At 36.4% G+C, this 17,846-nt stretch overlaps 1 protein-coding gene across 2 annotated transcripts in view; it reads left to right on the plus strand.

The window, feature by feature from the left end:
• The first annotated feature begins 5,399 nt into the window (after positions 1 to 5,399).
• The window catches only part of LOC129267069 (uncharacterized), a 76,885-nt gene continuing 64,438 nt past the window's right edge, over positions 5,400 to 17,846 (plus strand). The window contains exons 1-9 of one of the 2 annotated variants that reach the window (XM_064103726.1): positions 5,400 to 5,682; positions 6,381 to 6,618; positions 7,893 to 8,012; positions 10,256 to 10,375; positions 11,317 to 11,439; positions 13,285 to 13,445; positions 15,290 to 15,527; positions 16,162 to 16,281; positions 16,818 to 16,931. In XM_064103726.1, coding sequence (XP_063959796.1) covers positions 5,671 to 5,682; positions 6,381 to 6,618; positions 7,893 to 8,012; positions 10,256 to 10,375; positions 11,317 to 11,439; positions 13,285 to 13,445; positions 15,290 to 15,527; positions 16,162 to 16,281; positions 16,818 to 16,931 — 1,246 coding nt within the window. In that variant the 5' untranslated portion in view covers positions 5,400 to 5,670. The remainder of the gene's footprint in view (positions 5,683 to 6,380; positions 6,619 to 7,892; positions 8,013 to 10,255; positions 10,376 to 11,316; positions 11,440 to 13,284; positions 13,446 to 15,289; positions 15,528 to 16,161; positions 16,282 to 16,817; positions 16,932 to 17,846) is intronic. The other variant, XM_064103725.1, reaches the window with a different exon arrangement.

A 17,846-nucleotide genomic window follows, 5' to 3' on the forward strand; every position in this document is an offset into this window, starting at 1 on the left:
ATATGTGAAAGGGCCTTTATCTAAAGTTGCTGTGTTAATGTTAGTGCACACAGAAAGTGTAAATGTGCTCATCATGATTGTTCTGACGTGTGGTTGAACTAGCTGGAAGAGTGTGCTTACTTAATAACTTTTGGTGTTGAAGAAGTATTGTGCCTTGCCATGGGCAAATATGTGTACTGATGAATATTGGCTTCATCTTATTTTTGCTCGAGTAGTGCGTTTCATCTTTGCAGTTAAGCTCCTATGAAAGGATATATTCTAATATGATTCTTCCAACAGAACCAGCTCAATGGTTTAATGAAATAAGGAGACATATATGTAATTTTCTGCTTCACTAATAACTTTGCAACATGATGTGAAAATTTGGGTTCAAGGGAGAATCATTCAGTTTGAAAGGGGAATTATTGACAATTTTGGCTAGGAAAAAGATTTGAAGGGGTAATTAAGGAATACTTGGGCTAAAAGAGCGAAAATATTTCAGTCAGTGAAACTCCTCACTTTCCGGGAGAGGCCGTAATCCCCGACAATTATAGACTTAGAACTTGGCATTACGTAATCTCCACGGATCCCAAATGCTGAGGAGCCAGATCGTACAAAGTGAATGGCAACGACTTAATCGTTCGTCTCTGACGACCCGTCAATAATAATACATATAAAAAATCATATCGAATACACATCTCCCGTATACAGTCGAGAACTCTAATTTTCTTTCATGTATTTGCGTAAAAAGATTGGTCTCCATGATGTCTTTTTAACATGCTTTTTTTTTTTTTTTTTTTTTTTACTGGTTCGTCAGAGACGGACAAGTTGTTTCCATTAACTTTGTCAGTCGTGCTCAGCATCGAGATCCATCGGCGATTACATAATGCCACGATTTAAGTCTTTTCTGGGGATTACGGCCTCTCCTGGGAAGTCCTGACTGACTTGGGCTTAAAAGAAATATTTAAAGGGGAAATTGATGACAATTTGTACTCAGAGGAGAAACATATGCATTCCCTGTAGGATGATTAAAGAGGGAAATATCGAAATTCCCTTTATTACCCCTGTTATAGTTAAAATCCGCAAAGGGGAATAAATTTTGGTTTGGAAATTCTTATATTTCTTATTCATCAATTTTTGTTGTTCTTTTGTTGATGAAAGGCCTCCTCCAGTTGATCTTAACACATGATATATCAGAAAGGCCTAAAGTTGTATTGTACGATAGAATTATCATGCTTTTTATGAAAATTACCCATAACTACCATTTTTTCCGCATTTCCCCGTATGGCTGAAAATAGCGTTATATATATATGTATATGTATATATTATATATATATATATATTATAATTTATATATGTAAATTCATTTATGGAATAAAAGATATAATAAAAAAAATCTTGGAGATCATTAATAATTTTTCTTCAATATGTGTACACTGATGCAGCACTTGTCGGTTCAATTGCAGTCAATCTTAGTCAAGTGTAGTTTTAACAGTCTTACCAACCTTTTTTGCACGATTTTTTACTATTGACATGTTATCAGTTTTTTTAGACTTGTGAATTAACCTACTAAAGTTAAGGCCATCCGATGGAACAGTAAATGTGGAGACAGGTTTTCAAATAGGAAACACTGTTTCGTGCCTCTAAAGACCCTTTTTCATTATGACCAGGTGGCTACCAAGACATTGTTCACAGGGTTGGCATATTTCCCGCTTCGGAGGCTTATTTCCCGGACGCCGGGAAATAAGCAGTATTTACCGGTATTTACCGCTTTTTTCCGGTATTTACCACTTTTTACCGGGAAATATAATTTTCCACTCACTTTTCTATAGGGATTGTCAAATTTTGAACATAAAAACAAAGGTGGTGAGTATGGTTGCTCTGGTGTGTACCATCTGTGTGAGTGTTTGTGTGTGTGTTTGTTTGTTTGTATGTGTCTTTATGTTTGTGTTTGGGTGTTATCTATGTGTGTTATCATGAAATGCTGGAAAAATACTAAAAAGATCCCAAATGTACATCTAATTTAGATATGATGTTCTTCATTAAGACCGCGCTAATTCTTCAGACATCACTGTTTATCACCAGGAGCTGGACATAGAGGAACAGAAGATCCTGCGTCCAGAACTGAACCTTATGTAACCTTATGTATTAAGTCAGTCAATAATTACCATATTCATGAATACCTACATGTACATGTATTAATGAGCATAAACGTGTATTAGCATATGAACAAAATGCCATGTGCTTTTAGATCCATACATGTAGCCCACTAGACTAGTGATTCTGTTTCAGCAAGGAGCACACCTTATCTCAGGACACACGTGATTGGAAAGTGCACTAAAGCAAGTCAGGTATAAAGAAAAACACATAAATGAAAATATTTTGACTGACCAATGTAGATAATGTACATATCTGAAAAGAATAAATACATGTATAGTATTACAGGATGGAAATCATGGACATGTATTGGGTTGTTAAATCTATGGAAACTTTGCATTATAGGCAAATCCAAGAAAAGGTCCCCCTAGAAGACAAAATTTCATCTTCATTTTATGACGTAATCTTTGGTGGGATAAGAAAGCCCAAATATTGAATTTTAAAATTTCATTATGACAAATTTGTTGATATGCAAATTTATGCTAATATGGAGCACCAAATTTGCATAATTGGTAATCTGAGCGTTACATATGGGACAATTATAAAACAGCATAGAAAATCAAAACAAAACTTGTGAGATCTATTCATACATGTAGGTGGGACATGGACCCCCTAACACTTTATTATTTTTGGGGAAAAAAATTTGGTGTCATCTAATTTAATATGCAAATTAGGCCTTGTCAAAGGATGAAATGTCCCATATGTAACATTTTGAGGTCATTTTCTTTAGTTATTTCCCAAAATACAATACCTGTATTGTTTCATCTCTAGGAAGTTCTAATTTATTGAGTATTTTAATGTAATACCACAAAAAGTTTCAAAAATATAATTTACTTTTTAATATAAAGTTGATTAAAAAAATGTTAGGTATGGGACAATATGCTATGCATGGACATTTGTTCACAATGTCAATGGGAAATGAATATCAAATATGTGTACAAAGTGAATGGAGAAAAACAAATTTCAAGAGTGCTCCAAAAATAGATTTATTCACCTTTTCTGGAGTTTCTAAATACTGTTTTGTTATGAATATTGATAAAAGAAAATAATTGAAGGAAAAAAAATGTGAAAATTGAAAAATATGAAAAAATAAAAAACAATAGATATACATAAGAAATTCATGAAACCATGAATAAATATGAAAATAATTTTTGTAATAGCAGATTTCCTTTTCATTCATATCAAATATGTCTCAGAACATTTTAAAAGAAAAAAAAATATTTTGTTATTGCTAATATATTTGAAATTATTTGAATTTTTAAAATCAGGGGAAAATTGTGTACATTCTCTAGGAGACAAAACATCCCATACATAACATGTCATTAATTTTATAATTAGAGTCTGCAGTTAGAGGGTTTTGCCTTATGAAATGAAACTTGCTTTTGATATACTTGAATGTTGTGACATTTATCACACTGATTTACAAGTTGTCAAATGAAATACATGTACTTTCAGAGAATTATTAGGTTAAAAAAAATCATATTGTAATGAGATACAATGGCATGTAAAAAGTTAAACCCCGGGAGAAATATTTGTTTGTTTTAATATGATTATTCAATTTCCAGGAACATATTTGGAGTTTGTATACGTATGTGTGGACTTAGATCCTATGTGTGTTTGGGTATGTACATATGTATGCAGTATGGATTTTAATCTTTTTGTGTGTTTCTACTATGAGTTTTGTGATTCTAATTATTTCAGAACACAATTTCATTTGTTGAGGTTAAAAACAACTAAAATTATTGAAAAAAAAAGAATTATAAATCATATTTCCCGGTTTTTACATATTTACCGGACGCCCATCTTATTTACCGGACGGTATTTACCGGTATTTACCACCGTTAATTACCGCGACCGGTATTTACCGCCCAACCCTGATTGTTCACTATTTCTGTTTCTCTCTTTCTCTGATTCTCTTTCCTTTTCCACTTGCTTTTTTCTGCCTCTATTTCTCTGTTTCTTTTTATTTCTTTGTCTTATTCCATTCCCAACAATTTGACACTCTTTCTTACTTGCTCCTTTCTTTTACAATATCACACTCCTTTTCCCATACTCTCTCACTTTCTCACACACTCTCTTTCTCACTTGCTCCTTTCTTTTACAATATCACACTCCTTTTCCCGTACTCTCTCACTTTCTCACACACTCTCTTTCTTACTTGCTCCTTTCTTTTACAATATCACACTCCTTTTCCCATACTCTCTCACTTTCTCACACACTCTCTTTCTCACTTGCTCCTTTCTTTTACAATATCACACTCCTTTTCCCATACTCTCTCACTTTCTCACACACTCTCTTTCTTACTTGCTCCTTTCTTTTACAATATCACACTCCTTTTCCCATACTCTCTCACTTTCTCACACACTCTCTTTCTTACTTGCTCCTTTCTTTTACAATATCACACTCCTTTTCCCATACTCTCTCACTTTCTCACACACTCTCTTTCTTACTTGCTCCTTTCTTTTACAATATCACACTCCTTTTCCCATACTCTCTCACTTTCTCACACACTCTCTCTCTCACTTGCTCCTTTCTTTTACAATATCACACTCCTTTTCCCATACTCTCTCACTTTCTCACACACTCTCTCTCTCACTTGCTCCTTTCTTTTACAATATCACACTCCTTTTCTCGTACTCTCTCACTTTCTCACACACTCTCTTTCTCACTTGCTCCTTTCTTTTACAATATCACACTCCTTTTCTCGTACTCTCTCACTTTCTCACACACTCTCTTTCTCACTTGCTCCTTTCTTTTACAATATCACACTCCTTTTCCCATACTCTCTCACTTTCTCACACACTCTCTTTCTCACTTGCTCCTTTCTTTTACAATATCACACTCCTTTTCCCATACTCTCTCACTTTCTCACACACTCTCTCTCTCACTTGCTCCTTTCTTTTACAATATCACACTCCTTTTCCCGTACTCTCTCACTTTCTCACACACTCTCTTTCTTACTTGCTCCTTTCTTTTACAATATCACACTCCTTTTCCCATACTCTCTCACTTTCTCACACACTCTCTCTCTCACTTGCTCCTTTCTTTTACAATATCACACTCCTTTTCCCATACTCTCTCACTTTCTCACACACTCTCTTTCTCACTTGCTCCTTTCTTTTACAATATCACACTCCTTTTCCCATACTCTCTCACTTTCTCACACACTCTCTTTCTCACTTGCTCCTTTCTTTTACAATATCACACTCCTTTTCCCATACTCTCTCACTTTCTCACACACTCTCTTTCTCACTTGCTCCTTTCTTTTACAATATCACACTCCTTTTCCCATACTCTCTCACTTTCTCACACACTCTCTTTCTCTCTCTGGCTTATTCCCTCTCTTTCTCCCTTTCTCCTCTCTTTGTCTGATTCCATTTTCTAGGTAACATTGACATTCAAGTTGGGGTTTGGACAGATTTCAGTGAAGGTTTTGTAAGAGAGAGAACTCTTGATGATCGTGATACTCCAGCAAGCGAATTCTATGATTTCACCCACTATGTCTTTGAAAGTCCAGAAGGATCTACCCTCTTTATGGAGATACAGGTAAATCTTTGTGCATTACATACCATACAGAAAAAGGGAAACCTGTCTTTAAAGATAGCCTTAAGATTTCGGAACAAGTTTTACTGAATTGTTAACGAAGCGAAGTTGGCTCAGTCAGTAAAGCGTCTGCCTGTCGAAATTAAAGTTAGTGGGTTCGAGTCCACCCCGGGCAGATGACTGAAGCCAGTGCGTTGTGTGTAAACATCTCTCCCCTGTTGCATAAATGCAGGCTATGTTACAGTGATCCCTCGGATAGGACGTTTAATGGAGGCCCCGTGTAGAGGAGTGTCACCACCTTCGCACGTTAAGAATCCACTGCACTATTCGTAAATGAGTAGGGGGGAACCCCGATGTTGTGGTCCACCTGCTCTACAATCAGTTATATCGAGAGGAGAGACCTGCGGGTCACAGTGATTCAAATCCCTTTTCGCCTCCCAGGCACAGGCGACGCCAAATAAATAACAATCATAATAATAATGGATGACTGATGATGATAAAGACTAATGTCAAAAATGGTTTGCATGGAATCTCGCATCTGAATTTGAACCACCCTTATTATAAGAGATAAGTTTTTTTTATATCTTGCAAGGAGCACAGTGAATGATGATTAAGACTAGTAATCATGGAAACATAATTCATCTCATATATGATTCTGATTCTTTCATCTTTCTATTATTCTTCTGCATATTATATTACAGAATTTGACAATGAATCTGACTGGACCTCTCTTGGACCTTGTGCGTGTATCTGTTGGATCTGGGACGGACCCAATAGATAATTTATTTTCCTTGGCGTATGCAGATGGAAATGGATATTTGGAAAGCTATACCTCTAGCACAAACTTTACCCTATTTTTCAATACGGGGTATCTTCTCATTGCCATGCCAAAGTCTGTTGCTGGTATCTTCAATATGACTTTCAGGGTGTCAGCTGTTGGTAAGGAGTGAATGATTTGTAATATATATGGTGCACGTACCTAATCATAATGTAACTATATAGGCATATGGCCAAATCCACATCAAGTCGCTTCATCGAAATTAATTTTGAGTTAAATATGTAGACAGTATGTGTCCGATTAAACCGGAAAAATTGTCTTTTGGGTTTCTTTCGAATAGTTTTTCATGCTTATTGGTCTGCTTGATAGATTGCATGTTAGATTTAGTTGTTAGAGGACAAGTTTATCCCAACAATAAGTTGATTTGAATAAGAAAAGAAAAATCCAACAAGCATAACACTGAAAATTTCATCAAAATCGGATGTAAAATAAGTAAGTTATGACATTTTAAAGTTTTGCTTAATTTCACAAAACAGTTATATGCACATCCTGGTCGGTATGCAAATGAGGAGACTAATGATGTCATCCACTCACTATATCTTATGTATTTTATTATATGATATATGAAATATTCTAATTATCTCCTCATTTTCAAGTGAAACAATTATTAATTCATCCCCTGAACATGTTGAACTGGCAATGTTTAATACTATATAGCTCAGTCAAGTTGGCCCTTATTGTCAAACCTGTAAAAATGAAATATTGAATAATTCAAACAGTAAAAAACAAAAGAAATAGTGAATGGGGGACTTTATCGACTGTCTCATTTGCATGTCACTGAGTTGTGCATTTCACTGTTTTGTGAAAAATAAGCGAAACTTTAAATTGTCTTTACTTTCTTATTTTACATCCGATTTTGATGAAATTTTCAGCGTTATCCTGGTTGGATTTTTTTCTTTTTATTCAAATCAACTTTTTGTTGGGGTGGACTTGTCCTATAAATGCTCTGTTATAATTTCCATTAAAATAGACATTGAGAAAAAATGGAAAACAGAGAAATACATAAGCAATTTGTCATGCTCTAAAGAATGTGCATGAGAAATGCTGGGGCAATCACGCAAACAGTGGCTGAGATCAGAAGGGAGGCCATCATTGCCCCACTCCCCACCCCCCATTCCTCACTACATCTCAAATAGCCCAGTCCTTTTGTATGTATGTATTATCATACTGCAGGATCCAAATGTTGTATTCTGGTAAAAAAAACTGGTACTGTGAGTTGTTTGCTGCTCCAGCTAATGCTATTTAATGTCATTTTAATCCATTCGGGTAAGCTAATATGCTTTTCTGAGAATTCAGCTATTGTTCTGAGAGAATACTGCCTTTTCAAAAAGAAAGGTCTCATAAGTTCACAAGAAAGTTTTTTTTTCTCCTTCAGAATGTGAGAGTCCTGAATCCCCATGTTATCTCTCTCTGCATTGCCTGGACTCGGAAAGGGATTATTGCGATGGAGAGGTTCAGTGTCTTGATAGTGGAGAGGATGAATATGAATGTGAAGGTAAGAATACTTGGATGGAGAAGAAAAAAAAAGGATGGATGTTAAATGTTGTGATGGTGAAGTTCAGTGTCTTGATAGTGGAGAGGATGAATGTGAAGGTAAGAATACTTGGACGGAAGAGAAAGGAAAGGATGGATAGATGAATTGATGTTCAAAAATTCAAGGATGGAGAAGAAAGAATAGGATTGATAAATGTAATTAAGAAGTTCATTGGCTTAATGGTGAAAAAGTTAATATGGGTTTGAAGGTACGAATATACTAGTATGGAGGAGAAAGAGAAGGATAGATGTAACGAAGATGAGTGAATGGTAGGCCAATGTTGGATAGTGAATGGTAGGCCAATGGTGGATAGTGAATGGTAGGCCAATGGTGGATGAGTGAATGGTACTGTAGGCCAATGGTGGATAGTGAATGGTAGGCCAATGTTGGATAGTGAACGGTAGGCCAATGTTGGATAGTGAATGGTAGGCCAATGTTGGATAGTGAATGGTAGGCCAATGGTGGATAGTGAATGGTAGGCCAATGGTGGATAGTGAACGGTAGGCCAATGTTGGATAGTGAATGGTAGGCCAATGTTGGATAGTGAATGGTAGGCCAATGGTGGATAGTGAATGGTAGGCCAATTGTGGATAGTGAATGGTAGGCCAATGTTGGATAGTGAATGGTAGGCCAATGGTGGATAGTGAATGGTAGGCCAATGTTGGATAGTGAATGGTAGGCCAATGGTGGATAGTGAATGGTAGGCCAATGGTGGGTAGTGAATGGTAGGCCAATGTTGGATAGTGAATGGTAGGCCAATGGTGGATAGTGAATGGTAGGCCAATGGTGGATAGTGAATGATAGGCCAATGGTGGATGAGTGAATGGTAGGCCAATGGTGGATAGTGAATGATAGGCCAATGGTGGATGAGTGAATGGTAGGCCAATGGTGGATAGTGAATGGTAGGCCAATGGTGGCTGAGTGAATGGTAGGCCAATGGTGGATAGTGAATGGTAGGCCAATGGTGGATAGTGAATGGTAGGCCAATGGTGGGTGAGTGAATGGTAGGCCAATGGTGGATAGTGAATGGTAGGCCAATGGTGGATAGTGAATGGTAGGCCAATGGTGGATAGTGAATGATAGGCCAATGGTGGATGAGTGAATGGTAGGCCAATGGTGGATAGTGAATGATAGGCCAATGGTGGATGAGTGAATGGTAGGCCAATGGTGGATAGTGAATGGTAGGCCAATGGTGGCTGAGTGAATGGTAGGCCAATGGTGGATAGTGAATGGTAGGCCAATGTTGGATAGTGAATGGTAGGCCAATGGTGGATAGTGAATGGTAGGCCAATGGTGGATAGTGAATGGTAGGCCAATGTTGGATAGTGAATGGTAGGCCAATGGTGGATAGTGAATTGTAGGCCAATGGTGGATGAGTGAATGGTAGGCCAATGGTGGGTGAGTGAATGGTAGGCCAATGGTGGATAGTGAATGGTAGGCCAATGGTGGATAGTGAATGGTAGGCCAATGGTGGATGAGTGAATGGTAGGCCAATGGTGGGTGAGTGAACGGTAGGCCAATGATGGATGTATGGTGTGTCAACGGTGGGCAATTAATGGTCTTTTAATCAATGGTGGGCCAATGGTAGGAACAGTTGAGATTTCATTTATACAAATTAGTTCTTCCAATGGTGCCTACCATTGGATATGCAAATTAGGTTTCCAATTATTTGAATTAGTTTCAATGGTGTTTCAATGATGTCCCAATGGTGGTCAATGGTATATCATTGGTAGTTCATCAATGGTAAGTTTCAATGGTATACCATTGAGAAATTTATGTAAGGGATACTAGTATGGAGGAGAAAGAGAAGGGTAGATTTTAAATGTAGTGAAGAAGATCAGTTTCTTAATATTGAACAGGATGAATACAGGTGTGAAGGTAAAAATACTAGGATGGAGGCGAAAGAAAAGGATGGATGATAAATGTTGTGATGGAGAGGTTCAGCGTCGTGATAGTGGAGAGTAGCCCGCAGGTCACCTGCATTGACGGTATCCGGCACGTATCTCACACGCAATTGCCCGCAGAAGTGCGGGCCGCAAGTCTGATTTACACACAGAAAAGTATTGAACATGCTCAAAACTTTGCGGATGAGTTGCGGGCAATCACCCGCAACTCACCCACAAGGCTCGCACCGTACGATGTGACAGGGCCTTTACTATTGGTGTGATACGTGTATATTTTGTACAACCTTTTTCCATCAACAGGTTGCCCATATGGTCTGTACCCATGCTACTTTGATGAGTCCATTTGTTACAATTACACTGCCGTTGGATGTGATGGAAACTATGATTGTCCAGGTGGTTCTGATGAATACAACTGTACAGGTAAGATTCTTCTTTCTCATTTTATGTTTTTGTCACGTATTCATCTCATCTTTCAGGGGGGCTGTTTAATAATTAATTCAATCAAATTCTCAAATCACTGTTTCAATCCATTGACCACTTAAGTTGAAACAAAATTTGTTCATTAGAAATTGTTTTTAGCAAGTATTCTGAATTGAAGTGTTATTTGTAAGTAGGGTTTGAAGGTTCTGATAAAGTGACTCTCACTTTGTTAAATAACAAACACCCCAGAATATTTTGGTTACGTTTTAAAGAACATGACTAAGTTTCATTCAGCAGTTACTCTAATATTCTGAGGCATCTTACAAACGGCGTTATAATAATAATCCCCTTTTATAGTGTGCGTCCCAGAAAAAAGGAAAGCAGGATTCACCACATTGTTTTTCAAAGGAAAATTAATCATGATATTTCATTTACATCATCATACAATTCAATTTCTCTACATTTTAATATCTATTATGTGATGAACACTTCACACAATAATGAGCAAGACAAGTTTAAAATTTTAATGTCAAAATCAGGCTGCGCAGAAAAATCGGAATAGATTGGGTCATGATACGACCACCGTGCTTATTCGACGATTGGCTCATTAGCATTTATATTGTGTTCTTTGTTAAGTTTCTCTCACTGATCCCTGAAATGAGAGTGTATTCAGATTAACATGTGAGTTTTTGTGCAAATTGTTTCTGATAGGCCTCAGTGTTATTGTTTGTAATCTTCCATGCATGAAAGATTTGCCAAGCTTTTGGGCTCAACATTAAATTCATAGTAAAAACATGTTTAATAATTGTCAAATCTATCTCCGAAAAACAGGATTCCTTTTTGGTGGGGCGCACTGTATATCGCTTTATACATGAAAACAATGCAGCAAAGCATTATAATTACATGTATATCAATTTGTGTTTTTCTGTGTCTTTCCTTAGGATGTTTTGCATGTAATGGTTCTTCGGAATGTTTACTTGACCTTCAAGTTTGTAACTTCTATAACGATTGTCCTGATGGGGAAGATGAGGCTAATAATCTTTGCAATCATACAGAGTTTAAAAGTAAGTCTCTATTATATACGGTAGTTAATAATTTATTTTGTATACAGTGGTGCTCTAAGGTAAGTAAACCTCAGCAGAAAATGAATATATGTAAGGTGTTCAAGTTCTGCCATGTTTTGTGAAGTCCGGTGATCAAATAAAACATTCAATAAAGTGTGTTTCTCTGGGATCACCAAACTTTGTAGTGTTGTTGTCTACATCAACACTCAGCATGAAGGAGTGCATTTTTTTGGTGGGGTTCACAAACTGTTGAGCACATTTTTATATAAACGCAAAAAGAAATTCACATTAATTATTGAAACGTGACTATGTTGACTTCAATATGCACACACTGTTACAGCACTTGTCTGATCACTTGCTTTTCATCTCAACATCCAAGTTAATCCAAGTAAGTAAGTAATTTTTAGTCAGTGTAAGTCAATGTTGGTCAAAAGTTTAGTGGAAAATAGTTTAATTTGTAATGAAACGGTCGAAGCGATTTTGAAAGAGATCTTCCGAACCGGTTCATAAAACCACCTCGCGATGTAGTTTTGAAGATCGCTTTGCCTCGTTTAGCTGGTTGTAGCATAAGTGAGGACACAACCGTTCTTCGGGAAGCGATCTTCGCACATTTTGAGTGCGCTATTCTACACACTGTGTGTAGAATGCCTACGATGCGGTTTCAAATTTCGCGCGAAACGTGTCACCACACTGAGAGTGTTCCCATAGCAACAAGATCGCTTTACGTGAAGTGATTTTGAAACTACTTTCGGGTGATCACATGGCAACGCTAGCTAAGTGATCTTCCAAACTGGTTTCCTGAACCGGTTTCCAATAAACTAGTTTGAGAAAGCGTTATGAGAACGGTGTCCTAGTCAGTATAAGTCAATGTTGGTCAAGAAGAGTACTTTTAACACTAGTTATTGTGCTGTGAATCTCTATATTAAATAGTTGAACTATTTCGAGAAACGGGGAACCTTCGTTCAGGCCCAAATTTACAAATTGGTGGTTTCAGTGGTACTATGATACAGAACCCTTGGAAACCATGGTCTATACAGATTTTGTGTAAATAATACACTAAGAAAAGCCCAATAATAAATGCATGCTTTTGGCAAAAGATGCAAAGTTATATGCCTGAATGAAGCTTGATTATACAAGAAATCTGCATATTCCATTTTAGGGTTTTGCACCATGGTACAATTGAAACCGTATTTTCTGAGTTTTGGTCTTCTTTATTTAGATTTGATTATTTTGCTATTTTTCTTGTGTATGTTTATATGTGAGGGTCCGGGGGGGGGGGGGGGGGGGATGGGGGGTCATGATGGTTTGTGCCACATCAGAAAATCTACATGTATGTATGTAAGTTATATAGATATATAGAATCTCAATCTTCCGAAATAAAAACGAAATGATCTATATCTTACAACAGCTGCATTCATCTGCAATCTAGCCTCTCACAGAAAAAAAAAACTTTATCTCAGAACAAGTAATTTTGAGCTTTCTCTCTTACTGATTAATGCTGTGGAAGTAATGCAGCTGTCTGTAATACCCGGCGCAAGTGTCACTCCGCCTCTAACAGCCCTCTATCTGTTGTTAATTTATCATATGTTAACTTCAGTACAATCTTAAAAATGCTATCATTCTCTCTTTTACACATACTCTTCTGCTCTTTCTGTATTACGTATACTCTCTTGCTCTCTAATACTCTCTCTCTCACATACTTTCTCCCCCCCTCTCTCTCTCTCTGTATCTCTTATTCTCTCTTGCTCTCTTATACTCTCTCTCTCACATACTTTCTCCCCCTTTCTCTCTCTCTCTTATTTCCTTCATCCCTCCTCCTTTTCTCTGTCTCCTTTTATTCCAAAGGTTTACATGACATCCAAGTTGGCGTTTGGACAGACTTCAGTGAAGTATTAGTATCCCAAAGAATTCTTGATGATCGTAATACTCCAGCTAGTAAATTCTACGATTTCACCCACTATGCCTTTGAAAGTCCTGAAGGATCTACATTGTTTATGGAGATACAGGTTTGTCTTTAATCATTTACTATATATATACTGCATTTTATAAAATGTTCTGAGTGACAGGCATATGACTCTTGGCAGACTTAATTTTTGAAATGTTACGGCATACAGTAAATCAATAATCAACATTATCCAGTCACTTTAAGTAAGGCTACTGATCTTTATTTTATAGTACATGTTCTTATGTTAGGTTAGCGTTTCATCATGTTCAGTTTTCAACAAGTTGTCAGATTTGACAGCTTTCCCTGAGTTTGTTTGTCTGAGAACCATTGTTACTATGGTAACTGTCAGATAAAACTGGACTTGTCAAATTAACCCTATCTAGGCCCACGACGATTCAGGCAATATTTTTGCTGCGCGAAATGTTTTGACCGCGACTGACTTTTTACTTTCAAGTCTTTATGAAACTTTTGAGACCACTTTCGCGATGCCCGGGTACACGGTTCTGAAATAAAGCTACATTATGTAAGTGCTTGTCAGACCAAAAATTGCTCAAAAACGTGATTTCGTGTACAAAGTCAATGCAAATTGTGTTTTCAACCAAAAATCATAAATGTATGATTAATTTTAGTTTTACTGGTCTAAATTGATTTGTTTTATGCTTGGTATGATCTCAAAAGTGTTCCCAACAAATACAGAAATTGCAAAAAACATACACCTGTAAAGATATAAAAGAAATTGATCTGACATCGCAATTTTTTCATGTACATTTGCTAAGAAAACCCGAAAGAGTTTCTAAAACAAAAATTAGAACACTTCGAGCTTTATTTAGGGAGTAAGATGAAAAAGTGTGATTTTGCATACTATTTTCCTCTAACATGAAATAAATTACTAGAAAACCTGCGTGCCGAATTTCGGCGCGATCGTGTGATCAATGGCCGAGATCTCAACTGGGACCAGGCCCCCCCCCCCTCCCCCGCCATATGAACTCCCAAAATAACCCGGCCTAGATAGGGTTAATCATACAAATAAAAGTTGAAAATCTTAGAAAAACTGAAGTTGCCATGCAGATACATGTAAACCCTGGCACAGTCACATGCAAAATCTTTGATTGGTACACTTTTTACTTGTCCACACATTTGTCTTATTGGATAATGCTTTGTTTTTTTAATGATTATTGGTATATATTCGTAATTCAAAATTTAGGGTTTAAATAATTGTTTTCAGTGAAATTCTGTTAAATACATTTTCTTCCTGAATTCCAAAAATTTTGTCTGTTTTCCATATTGTGGAAAAATGCAGAATCAAGAATCAGTTATCTTCATCGAAATGGAAGAGATCTTGTCAATATTGTGGACATAGAATGTAACGATGTATGATTCGGACTCCACATTATGGGGAGAGCTCTGTCCCAGTGGTTCAGTCCCCGAATTTATAAACATATACCTGTCGGTTTGAACTCCAGTCATTGCGTCAATTTCCTTCAGCAAGAAATTATCCTTATGCTACACTCAACCCAGGTGGATGTTTCATGAAGCTGTTTGCAAGTTAAGAACAACTTCAGAATGACTGGTGTACCTTACGCGCTAAATAATCACCAATGAACATAAATGGTGAATATCATTCACCACAATAAAGGATCACCAGTCGTACTTAAAGTCACTCTTAACTTACGAACAGCTTTATGAAACGGCCCCCAGGTGAGGTAAAAGGTTACCTTGCAGGAATGTATTCCTTGAAATACTTGTTTGCAATAAAAGGCATACAGGGTTAAAGTTAGGCTAATGTTAATCTAGTCTCTCAAAAACAGTTGTGGATTTTAAAAGGTACATGATACAGGTACGTGGTATACAAGGACCAAATATTATCATAATCAAGTATTATATTCTCCTGCATATTATATTCAGAATTTGACTGTGAATCTGACCGGACCTCTCTTGGAACTTGTTCATGTCTCGGCTGGCTATGGGACTGACCCAACAGATATCGGGACAACCCTAGCATACGCAAATGGATATGGATATTTTGAAAGCCCTAGCTACAGCAGCAACTTTTCTCTTGTTGATAATAAAGGATATCTTCTTATCGCCATCCCCAAATCTGTTGCTGGAACCTTCAATATCACTTTCAGAGTCACAGCCATAGGTAGGAACTGTTGTTAATGTATAAAGAAGTGTAAATAGTGTAAACACCTGGGGGTGTTTCACAAAGATTTAATTATGAATTAGAGTCATACTTTAGACGGATATATGCTATGCCATGCGCAATCTTATTGATCAATACGCAGTAGTGGGCGTCCTCATGACACGATCTGACCAATGTGGTTTGCCTTTTATACCACAAGCATCTAGATATTTAAGTGTGACTATAAGTCATACTTAAATCTTTGTGAAACATCCCCTGGTCTGAAATTCATGTAGCACAGTCAAATAGGGCTAAACATTGATTTATTGAGAGTGTCATCAGACCTTTGAAATGCTAAGTGGTTCCTCCTTCATATTTAAGTTGGTTTTGATTGTTTGATTCAATATTCTTAGAAGGGAGATGGGAGGGGGTTTGTTTCACAAACAGTTCGGTATGATCAAAGGCCAACATGCATGCATGTTGCTGAATTTTCATCTGCTTTACATTGACAATCAAGAGCACACTCACTGAGCTTGAGTTAACCAATGAGGTGATGTACTTCATATAATTGCAAGCAACTTATGTTACTAAGTTGCTTGTAATTCAATAAAAAAAATCTCTCCTGATGCTAAATATTCTGTTTATTTTTATTCAGAATGTGAGTATCCAGAGGAACTCTGCAATGGATCTCTGCACTGCCTCGACAGGATACAGGAAACATGTGATGGTGAAGTTCAGTGTCTTGATAGTGGAGAGGATGAATACGGATGTGAAGGTAAGAATACTAGGCTGGAGAAGAAAGAGAAGAATAGATAATAAATGTAAAGAAAAAGTAATGAAGAAGTAAATAATGCATTGCCAGATTCGTAGATCATGTTTTGTACTACCGATTTATCTTGAAAATGTCGAGGGAGGGGGGGGGGGCCATAATGCCTTCCCCATGGGATACATTGAACTTTTTGTGAAACACCATCTAGGATTGAAACTTTAGTTTATGTTGACTAACTTTCTAGAAACCATTGTCCATGACTGGTGTGTTGGCTCAGTTGGTAGAGCTTCCTTCACGCAACTGGGATGTCGTGATTTCAAGCCCCAGTCCCGTCCGACCAAAAAGACGTTATGAAATAGGAATACTGCAAGCCTGTGTGGCTTTAAACAATTTAAGGGATATATGGTGCTGTGCAGTGACTGCCAGGTCCATGATCAATTGGGCAAAACAAATTATCAGAGTATTTCTATTTCAGATTTCTATTTTAAACAATAACATATGAATGTACGGATTCTTGAATTTTCCTTCTCTTTGTGTGACAGAATGTTTCCAAGGAGAATATTGCTTGTATGATTATTATAAGTGCGTTCAGCCTCGTGATAGATGTAATGGACTTTATGACTGTGCAAGTGGAAGTGATGAGAGTGATTGCCCAGGTAAGTACGAACACTCAACTTTGTAGTATATGCTTAAAATAAATAAAGACTTCTCCATATTCACACAGTTCTTTACTAATACTTGTTCCTATACTAATGCTTGTTCTTATACTAATTCTTGTTCTTATACTAATACTTGTTCTTATACTAATACTTGTTCTTATACTAATACTTGTTCTTATAGTAATACTTGTTCTTATACGAATACTTGTTCTTATACTAATACTTGTTCTTATAATAATACTTGTTCTTATACTAATACTTGTTCTTATACTAATGCTTGTTCTTATACTAATACTTGTTCTTATACTAATACTTGTTCTTATACTAATTCTTGTTCTTATACTAATACTTGTTCTTATACTAATACTTGTTCTTATACTAATACTTGTTCTTATAGTAATACTTGTTCTTATACGAATACTTGTTCTTATACTAATACTTGTTCTTATAATAATACTTGTTCTTATACTAATACTTGTTCTTATACTAATGCTTGTTCTTATACTAATACTTGTTCTTATACTAATACTTGTTCTTATACTAGTACTTGTTCTTATAATAATACTTGTTCTTATACTAATACTTGTTCTTATACTAATGCTTGTTCTTATACTAATACTTGTTCTTATACTTATGCTTGTTCTTATACTAATACTTCTTCTTATAATAATACAAGTTCTTACACTAGTGATTGTTCTTATACTAATGCTTGCTCTTATACTAATGATTGTTCTTATACTATTACTTCTTCTTATACTTATACTTGTTTTTATACTAGTACTTGTGCTTAAACTAATGCTACTTTTTTTAATAATACTTGTTTTGAGTGCCTACTCTGATACAGATCCTCATTAATTAATATACATATAACTGCTAAAATGAGAAAATGCCCAGATTTTCGATCACATTTGA

The sequence above is a fragment of the Lytechinus pictus genome, chromosome 8 (assembly GCF_037042905.1).
Source record: "Lytechinus pictus isolate F3 Inbred chromosome 8, Lp3.0, whole genome shotgun sequence".
Lineage (NCBI taxonomy): Eukaryota > Metazoa > Echinodermata > Echinoidea > Temnopleuroida > Toxopneustidae > Lytechinus > Lytechinus pictus.